This window comes from Macrosteles quadrilineatus, unplaced genomic scaffold (genome assembly GCF_028750875.1).
Source record: "Macrosteles quadrilineatus isolate MER2022 unplaced genomic scaffold, UCM_ALF_1.0 Scaffold_3__2_contigs__length_128488019, whole genome shotgun sequence".
NCBI classification, from domain to species: Eukaryota; Metazoa; Arthropoda; class Insecta; order Hemiptera; family Cicadellidae; genus Macrosteles; species Macrosteles quadrilineatus.
In genome coordinates this window covers 45,063,468-45,085,840 of record NW_026542596.1, presented here as the reverse complement: position 1 = coordinate 45,085,840, position 22,373 = coordinate 45,063,468, and the positions used below count along the sequence as shown (strand labels likewise).

Here is a 22,373-nt window from a genome sequence, read left to right as displayed (position 1 = left end):
ATTTGATCAACAAGTTAGTTATATAACTTTAGATATTCCTCAAATACAAATTCAATAGGCTACCTACATAGATATATATTCTACAAGAGCCATAGCAAACCATATATTTTATGTATGGTTCGTTCCGAAGCAAATAGATATTTCTACTTTCGTTTTTAAATATACAGCTATTACCAAACTTTCCTCGTTGCATATTGTTAAAAATATTTGAATACAAGAGAGACAAAAATATAATATAACAAAATCATATTAAATTTCAAAAGGAGCACAAAAGAACTATTGTAGGACATATTTGTATGGCAAAAAAAAGTAATAATTCTAATTTAATGTATCACAATTAATGTTAACCTTTGGTTAGTATTATTCACAAAACACAACTAACTTAAAACTGTTTGAAAGTAAACTGCAGAAATTAGTACTTAATATAACATATATTTATCTTGCATGAAGACAAATAATTGTCACATACAAAGGAAGTTTGAACAATAGAACTTTTGCCTTGTTTGGTTTGGAAAATTCAAGCGAGGCTTTCATGTTTGTGTAGAAACAGTGTTTCCTCTTTTATTGGCTTTTAAGATAAAATTAATAATTCTTGGGTTATTTGTTGAAATGTAGACAATTGTTAAAAATTAAAATGAACACTTTCTCTCTATATTTGAATTAAAATTTTATATAATCACATTAAATACATTGTTGGGTTTAGCTTAACCATCTTTTGCGACTCGATTATTAACTTTTTGTTGGGTTAAAAGTTATTTGCAGATACAAATTAAATTTATATATTTAGTTTTCACAAATAAGTTTATATGAATATTTTATTTCTTTTATATGTTTTTATTTATTTAGTTTTTATTTATTTAGTTTTTTTTTTCAAAAAACCTCTTCTGTAAATTATCATAACACCAGACAAAAATATGACATTTTTAGACCTGATAAGTATTAAAGAACCATAGTTACCATCAAATGTTAATGTATTATAAACTGCCACCTAACGTTAACTTGTTACCACCTAAAAAAATTAACAATGTTATTAGCAAGTGAATTAAAGTTAAGGCATTTTATACCAATTGAGAGTACCTGAGCTGTGATACTCAAGATATTATCCATTGATTTGTGTTAATACATTGACGACACCTATTGTATATTGTATTTAATGGTGAATAAATTCTTGATTCTTTCTTCATTCTTGATTCTTTTCTTTCATCACAAATGCTAAACCTAACTAAAAACTACTACTGGTGACATGGTCATAGAAATATTTTATTTAACCCCTGCATTCATTTACTCACTTCCAATCAACTACTATTTTTTAAGAGTATAATTTTTAAGGTATCATAATTTATCTCCTGACCTACATATATCTCCTGAATATATATATCTTCGTTTAAATACGATAGCGTAATTTCTTTCATAGATATCCAAAATACCTCTCATTTAGTTATAAGTTGTTAAGAAAAGAATAAATAGAAAACTTTTGAGAAATATTCTATAAAAGGTGAAAAAATGTGCTATATAATTGTATTAGTTTTTTATAATAATCTTACTGGTGTAATAACTATTGGCGGAGTCCAGCATTTTATTTGCCTACGGAAGATTTGTGTTTAAAAATAAATTCGTATTTAGAGTATTTGAAATGGTGATATCAAAACCCCTTAGAATATATTTTTACAATAATAGACATGTTTAATATTAAAAGTAAGAGATTAGTTCAAGATTACTTTAGTAAATACTCGATCTCTTGGGCATCATTACGATATGCAATTAAAACTTGATCTTACGATAGCGGCACAAGTTCCTTCAATTATTGCAGTTCGAACTTCAGTTCATTTTAACTTGTAATTGCACAAAGACCAAGCAGTTGTAAAATACAATTATTAAAGATAAACCTTAATAACTCGATGGGACATGACTTTACTTGTTAGAACCTAGTAAACTTTAATTACCACAATGACGTTTCTAGTTTAATGAATGATCTAATTCATTACATTAACAATATAAGTAAATCTAAAAGTTTAAACTAACACCAAACACATGATTGGATTATCCACTTCTTAACAATGTTTGGAAATGGTTAAAATGAGTATGGAAATTTAGTTTAAGTATATTCAATTAGTTTTACTTTTAAAATACACGTTGGATGTAAGGTTTAGGTTTTTAAAAAAATAACAGGTGCAGCCAAAATAAGTTTTAAAAAGTTTCATGGCCAGTTATACCAAAAATCCACTGTGTAATCCTAGAACTTGCTTACGAATCTAAGGTTATTTTTTCAAATTTTTTCACACTCTTAGGTAACGAAATAGTAACTTTTCTTAAGGTATTGGCTTTCGCCAATCACGTCTTTGTACCTAAACATGCTTAGTTCCAAAATAGGCTAAAACCTTGTGCTGAATACCAATATAAGTTTTTAAAAACCCCACAAATCCACGTAAAGACATAGCTCTTAGTATAATATGATAGTGAGCGTAAACACTCTCGTATCAACCTATATCAGTTATGAGAAGAAGTTTAAGATATGCATCATACGTATGCGAGGTAACGAACCGTATCTGAAGACTGTTATGGTGAGGAATTAGGAAGCGTCTGCATTACACTGACCAACATACAGAGTTATGTGACTGAAGATGTAAACCCACCAGACTCTAGGTACCAGACACACTCGTCTGTAGACATCAGTGGAGATGAAGTGTCTTCTAGTCTTGTTGTTGGTGACTGCTGTCTTCGCCGAGGAGAAGAAGGTCGAAGAGAAGAAAGAAGAGAAGAAACATGACAAGAGAGGAATAGAAGACTTCAGTGGACATGACTTCAGTGGTGGAGAATTCGGTGGACACGATTTTGGAGATCACAAATTTGGAGATCATGACTTCAGCAACCATCACCATCACGAGGTGAAGACCATTACGATAGAGAAGGAGGTGAAGGTGCCGTACCCAGTCCACGTGGAGAAGAAGGTACCGTACCCTGTCAAGGTGCACGTCGAGAGGCCGGTCCCATACCCTGTGGAGAAACCTTACCCTGTGACTGTGGAGAAGAAAGTGCCTTACCCGGTCAAGGAGTACATCCCTAAACTTTACCCTGTCGAGGAAAAGATTCCTTACCCCGTGAAGGTAACTGTAGTGAGACCGGTGCCCGTGCATATACCCAAGCCTTACCCCGTCTACGTAGAGAAGAAGGTGCCATACCCTGTAGAGAAACACATCCCTTACCCGGTCAAGGTGCATGTCCCCCGGCTTGTCCCCTATCACGTTCCTGTTGTCAAACACGTGCCTTACCCCGTTGAGAAGAAAGTTCCTTATCCCGTCAAGGTGCCAGTTGAGAAGCCAGTCCCCTACCCTGTGGAGAAGCCATACCCCGTCTATGTAGAAAAGAACGTTCCCTACCCGGTGGAGAAGGAGGTGCCGTATCCAGTCAAGGTTCCGGTTCACATCCCGGTTTATGTCCACAAGCATCATGACCACGAGGAACATCACTTCGGAGGACATCACCACTAAGAAGAGAAGCACGGACACGAAATTTTCCACTTTAGAAACCATGAACTATAAATATATTTTTAACATTGTACAATTTGTATATATTTGTTATGTCTTTGGAAATAAATTTATAAAAATAAACATTCAACTTACTGACTAATTTTCCAGGTATTTTAATTTTAAAGGATACATTTTTTTAATTTAAATAATATATACAGTATTTTATAAGATAATTTTAAAAAGGCCAAACTCTAGGGCAGAGCCCCAATGGAGTTTCTTTCAAACCTTTCTTATTGTACATCTGCAGTGAGGTGTCCAGTTAAATGTTCACAGCAATAGTGCAAAAAGAGCCATTCGTGTGTTTTGATATTTAAAAAAGAATGTAAAAGTAAACATGCATCGTGAGGTGTTTGCTCGTCCATGCTGCATCATTTCACAATTGGATCATGACCTGGTGCATCTAGAATGGTTAGGGTTTATGTTTTGTTTTTTCAGATAAATCTCAATCGCATTAATGATTATTTAACCTTTTTTACTTATCTTCAACCCGTCTTCTATTATTTTTACGACTCTAAAATACGTTACAATTTGGTTACGAACACTGTTGACAATGGTTGACTATTTTTTTTTTCTCAAACTGTAAGATTGCATTTCATGTAAATCTAAATCACGAATGACATGGATTAGATATGGGTAGGAAATTTTATTTAAAAATGTGCGTATATTTTCTTTGTTTCGATTAACCTCTATTTTAATGTTTAAATTATATCTGTATCTATTTTATAAAATATATCAAATTGTTTTCTTTTTCTTTCTTTTGAACAAAACCTTAATACTATATATTCAAAAGGGTAAGAAGGATTTAATCATAAAACATGTCCTGTTTTATAGCAGTAAATTTATTGGTATGAGGTGTTATTATAACATAAATGGCTAGATAAATAGCTCATAGAAACTTACCTCAAACCCAGTATTCGAACTAGTCCTATCTTAACGTCCTAAATTTACATAGCTAAGCTGACTGATACCTATATAAAAGGCTTAAATTTGATATTGAATACCGGTAGTGTAAAAGTTGATAGCAAGTTCAAACAAACTACAATAAGTTCATAATATTACTTTTTTTAAGTGAAAAATAACTAAGATACATAATGTAACATATTAATTTATTTAGCAACTGGCGATAAAAATAAGGTCTACTGATAATGTATAGCTTTACTTAGAAAGATAAAAGAGTTAGTTTAAAACTCGTCAACATTTCAAAAGCAGTTTTTATTAAATGAAAAAGAAGTTATGGGATGATTGTGCTTCCAAGTGGACTGAAGAGAAAATGTGATAAGAAGAGCCAAGAGGGAAGCTTCTGGAATGATTCCAACATGGAATAACTCCGAGAAACAGACGGTTTACTCGAGCATCCAGAGTGGTTTGGGGAAGTAAGGAGGTTACCAATATCTGGAAGTCTTTATTAAAACTTGGCCTCTCGCATCGTTCAGTCTATCTACCTTATAGAGCAGAGGGTTGATCGACTGCTTCATCTGTTGATCAGACGATACAGTTTTTAGGTTACTTTTAATTTAGAACTGTTTGCATTAAGTTAAGATGTTGCTGGGTGAGGAAATCTCTGCTATAACTACTACACTACAGCCAAGCTATCGTAGGCCTAGAAAATAAAAATAAATTGAAATCAAAATGTTTACACAGATAAGTAAATATATTATTACCTGCAACTGGAGAGAGCTTTCTCAACACACACCAACGGGACTTCCACTGTAACACAGAGAATACATTATTAGGATACTCTTCAGAGACACAACAAATATAAATTGTACGATATCAAAAAAAATATTTATTTGGCATGGTTGCCAAAGGGGGAATTTTCGTACCATGTACTGTAGACAAAGCGTGGCCAATGTAAAATATTGGTGATTCCTCATTACTTTCGGCATTTTCTGTGTTTTTTTTTTATTCATTTTAAATTAAATAGGTAATCATTTAATCCAAATATCATGGACAGTGAAAAATGGTCAGGATGAAAAATTTATTTAAAACAATGGTGGATATTTGGTAAGTTTAAACCGTCAAACAATAAATTAGGATATTCATATTAGATATTGCACAGACATAATACCCAAAAATATTTTCAAGAAGTATCAGACTTGGGTTTTTTAAGCTATAATTGAATGAATTCTTTATTATTTCAATACAGAACATCAGATTGAATGGTACATAAACGATTTATGAAATATGAATCCCCAAATGGGCTATATGCCTGTGGTTGGGGATTGAGTTAATCATCCGCACAAAAAACGATAATTTAGGCTACATTCAAAAAGGAAATTTATATATATATATTGTACACAGAATTTGTATACAAGAAAAGGATAAATAAGAAAAAACTAGTTTACAAGATAAATATATACAAAACGATACAGTGTATGAAAAATTAATGCACGCATATATCACGCGTTCAGTTTGCACGTTAAAAATGTAGGAAATTATCCCATTAATGTTATTTAATGTTTAATGTTCTAATGTTATTTAAGGTACGTTTATGGGAGTATGTCCTGCTGTTGGATTGCAGGACTTCGGTCCCCAAGGTCCCAGGCTCTAATCCTACCAATCACCAATGGAGTTTATCTAGACCTAGAGGAAAATAATGTTATTGAAGATCTCGAGTCAGAGCCTAGCGTCCCAGGATATGAAAGGGGGCATCATCGGCATAATCGATGGGGCCATAAAGGAGGTACATTTAGACTCATGTGTTAAAATACGCACATGGTGCGTCCCCAAATAAATAGTGGATAATTGATGATTGATTTGATTGATAGTTGGTACATTACAAGTACTATATAGATTTATTTAGTACGCAATTAAAATGTAATTAAGTAGGAGATTTGAAAAAAAAATTTTAAGAGTTATTTATGTAGCTTTAAACAATAACCATATGAACCCCAACAAACTATTTTTACCACCCATTCATTACTTACCCAAAAACATTTATTTGTGTCTAAAATAAACTTTACTTCAACTGAAACGGAAAAATTGCTTTTAAATTAAAAGCCCTTTGTTATTCTATCAAGAAGCCCGCGGCTGAGCGACGTGAATCAACATCTTTCAGCATCGGAATTTCCAAAGACTATTTCAGATGTCATTATTCTTCTGTTAGTATTCTTATTTTTTGTCAAGTTCCTTATTTTATCACCGTCCTTTTTTCCGGAGTTGAAATTTTGATTTATATTGATAAAGTCATTAGTTAAAGCAATAAGACATAGTGTTATAGGTGATGTGTATATACATGAGTATTTATAAGAACTGAAAAAGCTCAGGTTGTACCTTACTTCATAATCACCATCTAACTTTTGATGATCCATTTTGACTTTTAATAAGTAAATCAACATAATTTAACTAAATAAATAATTAATAACTTTCGGTACATTTCCATTCGCATTACAAAACCAATTGTTGGAACATTTCGAAAACCCATATAAATGTAGGGTACATTCACATATACTTCCATTAAACTATTTGACTGTACCAATTGTAAATTTGTTATCCAAAGATGTTGTTTTCAGATAGAGAGAGAGAGAATGAGTAATGTCAATATTACATGAAGGATGGCTCGGAGATCACTGGAGCATTCTCTGTTGTACAACGTCATGCTTTGTGTCTATGTTTCTCCGGAGATCTGATATTACACCGGCTTTGACACATCGAGCAATATAATTCGTCCTTTTTCTACCAATTTATATCTTAAGAAATATTTATTTATGTTGACAGTGTATTTCATTTTTTATTTCGTAGTAAACTGATAGGACACAGGGAGAGTTTTAACTAGAGAAGGTAGTTTCAAATTGTTTTATTCCTGAATATGACACCATTTATATATTTAGAATTTCAATTGATTAAACACCTCATAAATTAGGCTATGTTATTTTTATTTTTACTCTTATTTTTACACGCATATGAAAATATTATAACTAACTGAGTGTGTAGGATATAACTAACTAAGGATGACCAACTATTTGAGTGAGTTATAGTTTATAAATATGAAAGAGTAAAAATGTTGCTTAAATATCCCTATAACTATATATCCAGAAATATCCTAAAACTTTAAAAAATCATTGAAGATTTTCTCAAAATGTAAGATATATTTCAATATTACAGTACAAAAAAACTGATTTGTTTTCTACCACAATACAGAAATAAATACCCCCACCGCAGCAAACCTGCCGTCTAAGCGAATTTCCATTTGTCTGAATTAATTTTCAGTTAAATATATTTTAATAACATTAGGTTTAACAAGTACCTAGGTTTGCTGCTACAAGGAAACTAATAAAGTGTGTTTTTGAGTAAAATATTGATAGCTTAGTACAAAATAAATAAATTTGCCAAGTTTGATCATAATATATCCATAAACAAGCAAACTACAACATTTGACAATATTCTCCATAAGAATAACATGGGAATTTTAAATTTACAATTTTTTAATTTTCTCCGTTACTTACAATCGAACAAAAATACTTTTATATACTAAATTATTTGTTTTTTTAAGTTCTTTAAAAAGGTCTAAAGAGAAATCGGAAAATTTTGTGTTTTGAGGGTCAAAAGTGAGAAAAACCAATTTTTACCCCATAAAACCCCCCGTAAAGCCCCGTTCCCATGGTCCGATCGTGCTGGTTCGCGAACTCATTCAAGTTTATCCCGCTTTACACCTTTAAACCAAATTTCATCAAAATCGGACTAAAATTACTCAAGTTATCGCGTTCACGGACGTATATATAAGTCTATATATATATACACTAGCTGTACCCGCGGGCTTTGCCCCGTTTAACTTCATACTTGAGCTCGTTCGCATGGCCCAATCACGTCCTGGTTGAAGTTCGTTCACTACGCTCACTCACCTTTAGGTTGGAGCTCGTTCGCTGCGCTCACACGTCCTGGTTGAAGTTCGTTCGCTGCGTTCAATTGCCTTCAGGTTAGCTCGTTCGCTACGCTACCTCGCCTCCGGGTTGAAGTTCGTTCGCTACGCTCACTCACCTTTTGGTTTCAAATTAGCTGTTGTCAAATATTTAAAAAAATAATAATGCTGCACTCTGTTGGTAATCCTTGTAACTTTAATGCTATTGAATATCATAGAACAGAACCAACTTGTTTAATTGAAACAGCTGTTATGATTCATTAATTCCATTTAAATATGAGTACTCATTAGGTTAACATGGGAAACTCCAGAGCCACTGGGGCGGAGCCCGAGAGTCCGATCAGAATAAAAACCACTTAGTTTTCCTATTTAATGCCTAAAGAATCAGTGTACCAAATTTCAGCCTCCTAGGTAAGTGGGAAGTGGGAGAATTAGTGATGAGTGAGTGAGTGAGTCAGTCAGTCAGTCAGTCAGTCAGTCAGTCAGTGAGGGCTTTGCCTTTTATATATATAGATATATAAAAATTTGAACGAATGGTGTTTTTGGCCTCTGGGGACATCAAAATGAAAAAGTAAATCGGTCCCGGGTCTAGGTCTTACCGTGCCACCTACGGTAATAGCTACTTCCCTATAGGGAAATTCGCTAAAAAGCCTTCAAGCATCCAGCATTCAGTAATTTTTAAAACTATTAATTTGTTTCGCCTCTTCGTAATGGTAGTATACGTACTTATTATTCTCATAGCTATATTTTATTTACGATTAGATAATTATTAATTTTTTTTATGTATGATTATTTAAACGAGTTATTATTTTGCAATATGATCTCTACTTTGTCTTATACAGGGTGATCAACTCCATGGTGGAAGTAAGACTCAACTCAAGGAGGCCACCATTGGGATATCGGACACGGTAGGAATTAGAGAAAACTTTGAATGGGGCATATTTATTATTGTTTTGTGGCAGTTAAAATATGAATTTAGCTTTTCGAAATTTAGCCACCATTTTCCAATATGGTGGCCAACTTTGAAAGTTCTTACGGAATACCCTATATTTTATCATTTTTTCAGGTAAAACATGCAGTTTAAAAAAATTTTAACATTACATTATTTTAAATTTTTTTCTAAAAACCCACTCGTTTAGGAGTTACGACTTCCGGTGTACATTGTGTATCATGTAGCTCCTAAACGAGTTAGTTTATAGCGAAAATGTGAAAAGTAAAATAAGTCGTACAGTTGCATCCACGCCCAAAAAAAGACAATAAAACATGTAAAAAATACTAATTCTATTATTTCAAAAATGGCGGCCATTTTCTAAAATGGCAGCAAACTTGAAAAGTGGAAAACTGTTATGGTATTTTTGGAATGTAGATGCAATTTTAAGACTTATTTACTCTTCCATTGTTGCTCTAAACTTACTCGTTTAGGAGCTACATGATGCAAAATGTACAACGTAAGTCATATTTTCATAGGCTGTAACTCCAAAACGAGTGGGTTTATAGAAAAAATGTCAAATATAAACAAGGTTTAAATTGCATTTTCAATCCGATGATATTATATCGGGTGTTCTGTAAGAAATTTCAAAGTTGGCCACCATATTAAAAATGGTGGCTGAATTTCGAAAAACTAAATTCATATTTTTGACTGCAAAAAAACAAAGAAATGTCCCCCACTTTAAGTTGTCTCTAATTCTTACCGTTTCCGATATCCCAATGGTGGTCTCCTTGATTTGATCACCATGTATATTTTCCCAATCTTCGGTGGAAACATTAAGTTCTCCTATAGACGCATAATCAACACTCTACTCCACCGACAGGAATACTTAATATACCCATAGAATATTATACAAATTAAGGAAAAGTTAAGATCATCTAATGTAAAATTACAATGTGTTAGATTCAACTTAATATATGGTTGTATAGTTGTTGAACAAAGTATCAAATATGTTTAATTTGATCAAATAAAGGAAGTAAAAACTAGTATAGTACAAGTAACATACATAAAGCTCTTCTAACGAAATATCTTAAGTATAAAAAAAAAGTGTAGCAATGAAACTAATCGATTATTTATTATCATGTTGGAACCGTTTTTAAAATAAATTTAATTGAAAACAGAGAAACACTATTAAGTTAATACCACTCTTCATACATTGAAAATGTTTGCAACTGAACTATCTCAATTCCAGTAACAACGCCGCAGGATATTTTATGAAATTAAAAAGAGCTTTTAATACAACATCTATCTCTGAACTCAAGGGTAAATTTAAGTTTTACAAATCTGTTAGTAGCTATGGGAAACATAGAAGAACAAATTGTATATCCTTGGGCAAAGAATAACTATAAAACAAGTCTAGTGATTACATTGATTGTCTACGTCTAGACAAGTCTAGTGGTTATAGTGCTAACCTTTGAATCAAAGGTTGCTAATTCGACTCAAAACAATTAATCGAATCAATTTATTCTGGAACCACATGACTTCGTCATTTGACTATCAATTAATTGTGCATTCTAAAAAGCTGTAGTAAGTTGGCCAGAATTCAAGTAGTTTACGTTCAAAACGCGCAAACAACGTCAATGGTAGATAGTTTATAACAGGAATAAAATTAAGCAAATAATAACTTAAAGCAAAAGTTAACACGAAAGTTTTTCTCAAACACTTAATCGAAGAAATCAAGAAAAAAGGAAGGGTTCCAATTTCATTTGATTGGTACAATAAATATATTTCTTATATAATATTTATTTAAAGGATTTTTAGTAAATAATTTTTGTCCTGTAATTGATTGTTTATCACTACTTCAAGAAATCTAATTGAATGAGAAAAATTCCAATCATATTCATCATATTTCAATCATATATGAAATGTTCTTCAATTTAAAACTCAAACAATATTAAATAACAAATCACGGTGTGACATTGACAAGTAATTTAATAGCAAAAGACAGCAATCACTTTAACATTCACGGAATGATTTTTCACATTCTCTCTCCTCGCCGCCTTTTCCATTCAGTCATGTTTGATGTATTGACAAAACAAATTTAATCAAATTGGTTTTCGTTTTATTGTTGAACCGGAGCACATTTCAATGGTTTCACTTGTTGTAAATGTATGGCGCAGAGAATGTTTCTAGGTGCAGTGCTAAGTCAGAAGTCATTTTAATATTTCCTTTTTTCAAGAGTAGTAAATATATGAACAACTACAAATAATTTTGATCCAAACCCATCTTTACATAACTAAATACCCCAACATTTGAGTAAAACCCCCCAATACAACATTCGAGGTAAATAAAATTTACCAAATACATTGTAATTTTGTTTAGGAATGAAAAAGACATTGACAACTGATTTCCAGCTATAGTATTAAGATATTTTTTTCTTTGTAATTTTGCGACCTAATAAAAAAAATATTTTATAATAATGAATTTTTTTCCTAGAGAATTGTAAGGGTTAACTAAACTTTAAGTAAATAAACGTGTTAAAAAAAGTCTTTGTAACTTTGTGTTCATGAAGCTCAGTCATTAATCTTAAAAAAGATTATAGTTTGTCCAATATGATATTAAAATAGTACAAAACTTACCAAATGTTTTTAAAATTGTGAATAAATGTTTTCACTTTTAAATCATATTTGCATATTATGTCAAACCCAGACAATCTAGTTACTTGTTTATCTATTTGTTACTTTTTGATTAAAATTGCAGCCACACGGTCCTCTAAATTTTGGTCATCCCAGAGGTGCCCTAATGCTCACTTCTTGGACCTTATTTTTTATCCCAGTTTATTAATGACTTACTAAACTCTTCATAATAATGTTGACTCCTATTTGCTGTTTCAAAAAAAGAGTATTGATCTATAACTCAAAGGAACATAAATAGCTTAAATCATTGGTGAATTTAAAATAAGTATCATAACACTATGAAGTGTCAAGTTTTTACTTCCTATCGCTTTCCTTCGCCTTTGTTATTAGGTTATCGGGCTAGAGGAGAAATCCTCATTCTAGCCATGTAAATAAGGGATCTGAGTATTATTTGCACAACTTCACTAAACTGTTGAACTCTTACTCGCCATCAGTATGAAGACATGCCGAACGTTAGATTTCATCATTCGCTTCTCGAATATTAGTAATCTTAGTAGGTTTTTGATTGGAAAACTTTGCACTATGCACTGGTGTGGCAGATTTTGGAATATTTTACAACTGGTTTGAAACATCGTAGAACCATCGCTGATCCGGCTGTTCTTTGAAATATTCTAAATAGTGCCATCGGCTGTCTTGAAATCCTTCTTCAGATCGAGCGTAGAAATCTTTCGTGCACGTACTCAAAAACCCTTTCTTAAGACTATGCCACCATACAAACTACGATGCGAATATTGCTGTGGCAGGCATGCGAAAAGCTACGCAGAAGAAAAAAAAGTGACTGATGGTCTTGACCTCTCCCTTTGTGGTGTAGCCTTTAGTGAAGGATAAGAGGAATTTTTATGTAATCCAATTAATTTCTCTTAAATGAATTCGTCCCAGTACTTTTCGTTTCAGCAATTTATTACATTGTTTTTCTAGTAAAAGAAAAATAATGTTATAAATTGCTAAAATAAAATATACAGGTAGTAAAACCTGTACACATTGTTCATTGTTCATTGATTATATTGTTTAGTAATATTGAAATTCTTGTATTGTTTATCACTGCTTTTGTCAAGTGCACTCGTCATGTTACCGTTTTTTTTATGTTCTTTTCACCATATTTTTTATCATAGTAAACTTATACCTTTTACACAGTTTTCAACGTGGACTTGGACCTTAACGTGGAAACGTATGAACGCCTACAAACTATCCCTACCCATCCAATCTTTATCCAACCGAAGACCGTAACATTTGTGTCTAAAATAACCCCCATTTCAACTGAAACGAAAAAATAGCTTTTACATTAAAAGCCCTTTGTTATTCTACCAAGAAGCCTGCGGCTGAGCGACGTGAATCAACATCTTTCAGCATCAGAATTTCCAAAGACTATTTCAGATGACATTATTTAAAGTGTATTATTCTTGTTCTTTGTTAGTTCCCTCGAATACTCTACAGCTTTGAATGTACTGTTTGTTTGCATTTTGGTATATATTTTTGTGTTATTAAATTGCATTTCAATATTCGGAAAGAATTATACTTTGTCTTTTAATCATAATTATAAATAATTGTCTAATTTATAGTGTAAGCAAACTATCATTGATAGTAATTAACAAACTAACCCTGATGGTCATAAACAAACCAACACTGATGGCCATAAAAAAACTAACACTTATGGTCATAAACAAACTAACACTGATGGTCTAGATTGCAGAGTGGTTTTAGGGTGTCCGGAAAGATGGGGACGAGGAAACTTAGGGACACGGAAACTTGGGGACAAATCGGGTTTTGAGCCGAGGGGGAGGCAAACAGAGGCTGACTAAGCTCTGAGAACGACTCTTTAAATCGACTCGTTCTCTATTGTTATTGTACCTAGGTCTAGTTGTAACTACGACTTATTAGCGAATTTCCCATATAGGGAATAAGCTATTACCGTAGTACTCATGGTAAGACCTGGACGCGGGACCGATTTTTTTTTCGTTTTGAGGTCCCTAGAGGCCAAAAACACCATCCGTTCAAATTCATATATATATATATATATTTATATATTTATATATATATATATATGTGTCCGTCAGCACGATAACTCGAGCAAAAATGATCCGATTTTGATGAAATTTGGTACAAACGTGTAAAAGTACGTTTATTCGAACGAGTTCGCGATCCAGCATGATCGGACCATGGGAACGGGGGTTTACGGGGGGTTTTATGGGGTAAAAATAGGGTTTTCCCAGTTTTGACCCAAAAAACATAAAATTAGGCAATTTCTTTCCAAACCATTTTGTAGAGCTTAAAAAAACAAATAATTTAGTATATTGAAGCGTTATTATGCGCCTAATGGTTACGGAGAAAATTCCAAAAAATTGTAAATTTAAAATTCCCATGTTATTCTTATGGAGAATAAGCAAACTGTTGTAGTTTGCTTGTTTGTGAACATATTTTGATCAAATTTGGAAAATGTTTTTATTTCTTACTAACTATTCACATTTTACAAAAAAAAAAACTGTTTTACCCTCCCTGATGCAGCAAACCTAAGTACTTGTTAAACTAATTCTATTTAAATCAAGAATAAACGTTATATTTTTAAGTAGGTAGACATTTCAGTGTAAATCCAATCAGTCAAATGGAAATTCGCTTAGTCTGCAGGTTTGCTGCGGCGGGGGTATTGTATTTATATCTAGTTGTATCTCCCCTTCAATTTTTCACCTTGTTTAAATGGTTACTTTTGTAGTGCTTAGGGGCAACAGATTTAGTACATTGAAGTGTTTTTGTAGGGTTATTTTACTAATCACGGAGTAAACTCGAATTGTAAATGATTATTCCAAATTTTTAAAATCAAAAATACACTTGAATATTTCCAAAACAATAGCTTCAACTTCGTGATGATGTTATAGCCTCCAATTTATGTTATACGACCGTGAACATGGGCGAATTTCTCTCGTTTGTATTAGAACAATAATACAATATAATTCAGGAACAACCCGTGACTAGCTATTACTGAGAAAGATTAAAGAAATACCTGTTGTAAAATGTGGTCGTAGGTATCTGGTACAATGTATTCCACCTATTGTTTAATATAAGCAAACCCATAAACATTCAGAACTGGGAAAGGTAAGGGAAAAATGAGTGAACAGAATACAACGATGTCCCGTTAATCCCCTCGCACGTTTCTCCGAATCGACTTTTTGCAATTTCTTAGATTTTCCTTTCAAACAGGCCAGTTATTGGGGTGTCAAGGTCACTCGGGTCAGTTAACTTTTGTGTAGTTGCGAAAGTGTGATTGACCTCCAATTTCCAACCTAAATATTGTTTTGGTTTTACGTGGCAATCGCAAAAGAGGAACTCTAAGGTTCAGCTGTTGATAAAACTATTTTTTTCTGAATTCTTAAAAGTGGTAGTAATTTAGGTCTAATTTATTCCTTTGTCAGTGTATACTGATTGAAATATTTATATACAAAATAAATATTGAATAGTGTGAAAAAAGATTCAAGACAACAAACAAAGAAAAGTAACAAAGGGTAGTTTAGCAAAAATTGTAAACAAGCGACGTTTTGCAGACGAGGTATATAAAAATCTGTAGGTTTATATCAAGTTTTATTTTAAAAGTGTTACAAACGAAAAAAATTCTCATAACTTTTATAAAAAAACAAAATAAATATGAAATGCCTTGTAAACAATTGTAACGAACGTACGTACTTATATTTCAAAAAATACATTGGGCCATTTTCACCAATTTAGTGAATATAAGAAAAAAAGAGTTTAATCCCGTGGCGGATCCAGCCAAGGATCCCTTGGCCAGAAAATAATTAACTATCGGGTAATATAATGTAACATATTTCGCTTTATTTTTACAAAGCCTTGTAAACCGATTTGAACAACTTAAAAATAATAACTAAATTTTCGTTGAAAATATATGTCAAAATATTCAATATTGACCATGCAGTGCTGTAAAATTCCCAGAGTAGACCGCGTAAAATATTGTCTTCTTAAGCGTTTCCGACAAAAATAACAGCGAATCAAAAATTCAGAGATAAAATGTCCATCAGACATGAAAGTAACCAAATACACCATGATCCGACGCAATGTGCAAACAAAAATACAATTTATTTCATAACGTTTATCGTAGGCCTACACAATCACAAAAATATTTGAATTTTAAACTAATTACGTCAGCATATCTTAACAATGTGTCATTACATTATATTCAGTAATATGGTTGCATAGAATGCGTTTATATTTTCTGTAATATATATTTAACTTACCCAAAATGCGTAAAAAAGAATCTAGCAAACCTAGGCGATTCGGCCTGGATTAATTAGTACTTGACTGACTTTTAACATTAACTGTTAAAAATGGCTGGTTTACTGTTTGGAAATATTCAAATTATGATTTTGAAGTCAAATCCTGTTACTGTAGCTCTCTGTGAACTGAAACAGGAGAACGATTCGTTCTAAAAGAGTCGTTTCAGAGTCTAGTTCAGCTAATCTCTCCCTCCCCCCCGGTCGAACCCCTATTTGGCCCTAACTTTCCGTGTCCCTAACTTTCCTTGTCCCCATCTTTCCTAAACTCGAATCGAAAAGGCGAAGAGGAGAGAGAATGTAAAAAAAAAACATTTCCTGAATGTTAAAGTGATTGCTGTATTTTGTCATTGCAATACTCTTGTAATAGCTGTACTGTGATTTATTCCTTGATATTAAACGAGTTAATTGAAGGAAATTTTATATGGTATTGCTATTGTTTTATATCCAATTTGTATTTTTTCTCGTGTCGTTAATTATTCCATGAATAGGCATAATAAGTTGACTAACTAAGCTATAATAATTGCCTAAGCAAATATTTATAGATTTTAATAAAAAAACATAGAAAATGTAGCACATGAGGAACCCAAAATTTAAGATCAGGTAGACTAAAAAAAAAACGTTATCAAGCCCTCCCTTCAAACATAAAACCCTTCAACCCCTCCCTAACTAAATTAGCGTTTCTTTCATAACGCTAAAAAAAATATTTGTGTAATCAAATCTAATGATATTCTAATGAAATTATAGTTTAGAAAACGTCAATATGGTGTTCCTAAAATTTCTCTAAACGTAATGGTGTGAAATTTAACTATTTGTGATATTTTTCAGCACTAATTTAAGTTATTATTCATTTATTTTAATTTTGTAAATCATCTATTTATTAGCCTATATGTATTTTTATAGAGATAGCCCAAAACTGGACTAATAATTATCTTACTTAGACCATGAACAAAAATAATTAAACATAGACTGTCAGCCATGCTGCGGTTACCATAGGTTCTGGCGCACACCACTGGGAGTGCCATGTAGTTACGGCTTACACGCTACGTAGCTACACGGCCAGTCCCAGTGGTGACGCTCCCAGTGGTGTGCGCCAGAACCTATGGTAACCATGGTAACCGCAGCATGGCTGACAGTCTATAATTCTTTTTGTCTATGCTTAGACCTACTGTTAATCTTTAGTCCAGATAGCCCAATGAAAAAGACATCTGGGTTCAAATTCAATCCAAATCGGAATCATCCTAGCGACTTCGATTTGAAGGCAAGAGCTAAAAATCACTCAGCTGCCCAGGAATACATTATCTATTCCATGCTGGAAACGATGTTACAACAGATTTGTAAACCTTCATTTTTAGCTATAATTAAGTTCAAATTCAGAGATAGCTTTTGTACAAAAAGCTCTTTGTAATTACATAAAATATCCTGCGGTGTTGTTACTAGAATTTAGATCATTCAGCTGCAAACATTTTCAATGTATGAAGAATTGTATAAACTGTTCTTTTAATACACATTTGTGCATATATTTACTTTAAAACATGAACTTAAATTTGTTGTTGCAGTAGTAAACATTTCTTCAAAACCAAAGTTTTTTTTTAGCTTTGTAAGCCCTATTTATATGAGATGACCGATCACCTGTTTAAATTAAAAGGGATGTCACTACTCAAAATATTGTTCTACACTTTACCACACCTGAACAAACAATTAGTTTACTCCTTTTTACATTGCCTCTAAACAATTTGCGTAGGGCCTATTCTAAATATGACCTTGAATCTAACATACTGAAAGGAGGACCATGGCATAAATAAAATTTTAAAATTGAGCTATTCACAAACACAAATTAATTGATCAAGGGGTTGTTGTTCATCCATTAGGGCCTCATGACTATTTCGCCTTGTCAAAGACAAATGATGGTGAGATCATTGTTTGGCCAGTGTTAAGATTATTCTGAAGTTATTTAATTCTTACACAACTTAAAAAATCATTTCTGAACCAAACTTTATATTCCAATACTTGTTTCTGTTCGTATTGTGTGTACATTAACAAACATTTTACAGTTCGCCCAATCGACTTTAATCAATAAGGCTCTATTGATTCACTTTTTAGTGTTATTGGCCTATTGGATGACCAAGCATAATTTTCTGAAAAGTACAAACATCTTTGGCTTAGATATAAATCTCAAATATATATATTTTTTGGTAGTATCAAAACATTTATAAAGCATATTTATACTGCTTCACGTTAATGAATTACCTACACTATAACTGAAATAAGGTAAGCACCTTTCATATGATTGAGGAACATTTTAAGAGATAAATTAAAGACCTTATTTGGTAATTAGTATGGTAAATTTTGTATTCAAATCTTCTATTTTAATTGTAAAAACATAAGAAGTTGTATTATGAACATATCTTTTACGACTTGAATTGATATATAAGTATCGAATTGTATTGCTCGATGTGTCAAAGCCGGTGTAATATCAGATCTACAGAGAAACATAGACACAAAGCACGACGTTGTACAACAGAGAATGCTTGAGTGATCTCCGAGACATCCTTCATGTAATATTGACATTACTCATTCTCTCTCTCTTTCTCTGAAAACAACTATCTTGACGGAAAAATTGAAGTCTATAAGTTATATATATAGTCTATAATTTATTTAAACTTGAATGTAAGTAATGCACACGTTTCTTCCGTCTGGGCTTAAAAATGTGTACCAAATAATTAATATTCTGCAAACAATATAACTTTTTGTTTGAGATGTTACAAATTAATTATTTTTAATCAACTACGTATAATAATATAATAATTACTACGTAAAATTATCTCATGTTGACCTCCACCAATCAAACGATAAATAATAACTTGTACATTGAATAATAAGTGAATACAAGGACAAAATCTAAATATATTTTACTTCTGAGAGTGCATTCTCGTATATAGCATTGCAACTTACACATTAAACACATCGAAGTAAATAATACAACTTACGAGTTGTATTATTTACTTCGATATTTAATCTACGTGATATTGCTTTTGTGAAAAAGTATTTAGGGGAATTCCTATCATGCAACATGTAAATAGTGTATTTTCATATTTTTTCCATATTCCTTCTTTAAATTAATTAAAGTAATTTACCTGTATGTTCCATCACAGGTCCTTTCCGTTCCATTACAGACCTTTCCAAAATAAAAGTGTCGTGGAATAAACGCAAACATTGATAGATGAAATTGTTAATTCAATATTTATATCAAACATCCTTTAAATTACTTTTGCCAACGTATCAGAGGCAGCAAATCGAATTGAGTCAAACACTCGTTGTCAGGACAAAACAAGGGAAGAGTCACGAATCACAATTTAGGGCTGAGAATGTTAGGGCAATCGTGATTTTAACATTGACTGACGTGACGTCATACATATTCAACGTTTGTAACAATGCATGCTTCGTTTTAAATATTTACATTATTATAAATTATAATACATTTGAATTGTCCTTGTAGCACCCATAAAAACTATTGCTTATTATAATATCCGTATTTATTTGTAAATATGCATTAGTGTTGAGCTTTAAATACCAACCATTGTGTGTCCTCATTATGTAAAAATGGTTTTAAAAAATCAATCCACATAAACAAACAAATAATGATTTATTTATTTTATTGTTATAATTTATTACTTTTTTATTGTAGCATTAGGTTTACAGAATCATTGTAAGTATATTTTGTATTAAAAGTGTGTTTCTTTTCTGTATACATTGTGTGGAAATAAACATATATTTCATTCATTTCATTCAATCATTATGGAAACACACATTCTGAGATACATGCATATGAGATACATATAGTGCTCGGAATAAGGTATACTGTATATATTTTGATTCTGTACTTTGTAAATAGAATAAAGTTTAACTGTTAAACGGATTTTTTTAAGTAATTTCAATAGTATTTCCTAATATCCAATGTTAGTTATCCATGTATACTAGAGAACCCGTGCGGCTCGATGAGCCGCATAGAATAAAACATAACGCCGAGGAAAACGTTATGCTTAAATTCGAGTAATTATAGTTACATCTTAGAGTTGTTTAAACACTTGTTAGGAACTAATTTTAAATATCTCTATTTGCGTCGTCAAGGCCCATAATTTCCTAACCTACATTTATTAAGGACCTACATAATTTCTGCTCTCAGTTTTAACTTATAACTTCTAATGAATGCTAAACGATCTGTATCAATTCTAGTTAACATGTTAATACAAAGTTTTTCTAGCATTAAGAATTGAAGAAAACTGCCGCATTACAGATAACCAGTGTTAAGTAATTTAAGTTGGGTCATTTTATTTCTTTGATTTGAGACATCCCCTTAATCAAACGAATTTTCTCCGTAGAGAATACTGAAAAGTAGGATGATATCAACCATTCATGTGCTTCATTTTTTACCCACAAACCCTGAGTTACCAACTGGACAGCCATAATCTGCTTGGAATAGGCTAAAGCAGCAACACTACCTATTGAAAGCTGGTTAACGTTTTTTAACGTGTTGTCTGTCAGTCAAAGTATATTCCCGGCACCAGAACGTTTTCACATTGTTCAGTGGAGTTTCTCTTAATACCTGTCCCAAAGTTTTGAAAGTATGGATTCATTTGTCGAAATAGGTTGGATAACTATTGTAGCTATAAGATTTGGATAGCAATTTTCATTTTCTCTTTTTGAACATCATATATTATTTGCCTCTCCTGAATCATAAAAATAAACTTCACCGTAACTACTCGATCGTTGAATACATAAACACTAATTCCTTCACTTATTTTACTTTACCACCGTGATAACACTATGTGCTTCGTATATTTTATCACTTCCAAAGTAAGTTGCATAGCAGAACTGTCATATATTATTCATATCACCAAGTGAATGTGTATCTGGATGGGTGTCTGTTAGACCAGACCTCTCTTTTTCTACTCTCCTCATACACATAGACACAAGATATCTTATTATTAATGTCTCCTCCTCCAGTTTTCAATATTTCTTCTTTGAACTTGATACATTTTCTGTTCTTCAAACATAACTGATTAACTGTTTAACTTTGTCTTAACCTACTGAATATCACACACATTAATATTTACTCCCAAAAAGCTAATGAGCATCTTTTTATAAACAGCTGTTTTTTGTTTCAAAATTTGTTCTATGTATTTCTTATGGGGAAAACCCGACCTTTGAGAGGGTCTCACGCCCTTAAGAGTAGGAATTTTAAAACTCTAAAACCTTATTGCAAAACTACATATTGAGACGAATCTTTAGAATCCTTAAACGTTGAAATTGGTCCACAAATAAGGGAGGAGTTGCGTTAACAAAAAACGGCTTCACGTATTATATATATAGATATAAATAAAATATATATAATAAGAAATTCGGGTTGTTTTCCATATTAACGAGCATCACAATGTGAACTTACATAAATTATGGAAACTATAGATGCCGCTTGTAGGTGGTCACTAAGTTGAAGTTACCCTCACCTACTTGTACCGAGTTAAAATTAAAGTAAATTCAATGCAAAATAAATTTTAAACAGGAATTTTTTCTACATAAAAAATAATATCTATAAGCACTATTGAGGTCTTCACAACTAGCCAATTTTAATTGAATCTTAAAAATTCAAATAGAAAATATTGGCATAAAACATAAACCTAACCACAAGAAATCAATAACGTTCCCAAATATGTGAAAACACCAAATATTTGTAACATTTTCTTTTACGAACTAGCCTACACATTTTGACCAAAAGGCGAATAAATGTGTCTGTTTATGAAAGTTTTTGTTCTGCATGAAAAGTTGGGCCTGTTATCAAACAGTTATGTCCGAGACCCGTAGTAAAGTTTGTTACTCGCCCAGTGTAACATGAGTTAAGCAAGTGTCCACAATGGAACCACACAATGCACGGATATTATTTCACTCCCCGCTCCGGCTACAGCGTTCTCCGTCCCTTGACGAATAAAAAACTGTTTGATAAACCAAATGCCACGTTACTTATTTTTATGAATCGATGAGCCGACTGAATACGTTGTGACTTTGAAAAATTGTAAACCACATCTTACTAAC

General features: G+C 32.2%; 1 protein-coding gene across 1 annotated transcript in view; it reads left to right on the top strand.

Annotated features, from left to right (window-relative positions):
- Window positions 1-2,678: 2,678 nt before the first annotated feature.
- LOC128989161 (uncharacterized) overlaps window positions 2,679-22,373 on the top strand; it is a 44,726-nt gene continuing 25,031 nt past the window's right edge. The window contains exons 1-3 of the mRNA XM_054411030.1: window positions 2,679-2,966; window positions 3,027-3,332; window positions 3,387-3,428. Coding sequence (XP_054267005.1) covers window positions 2,679-2,966; window positions 3,027-3,332; window positions 3,387-3,428 — 636 coding nt within the window. The remainder of the gene's footprint in view (window positions 2,967-3,026; window positions 3,333-3,386; window positions 3,429-22,373) is intronic.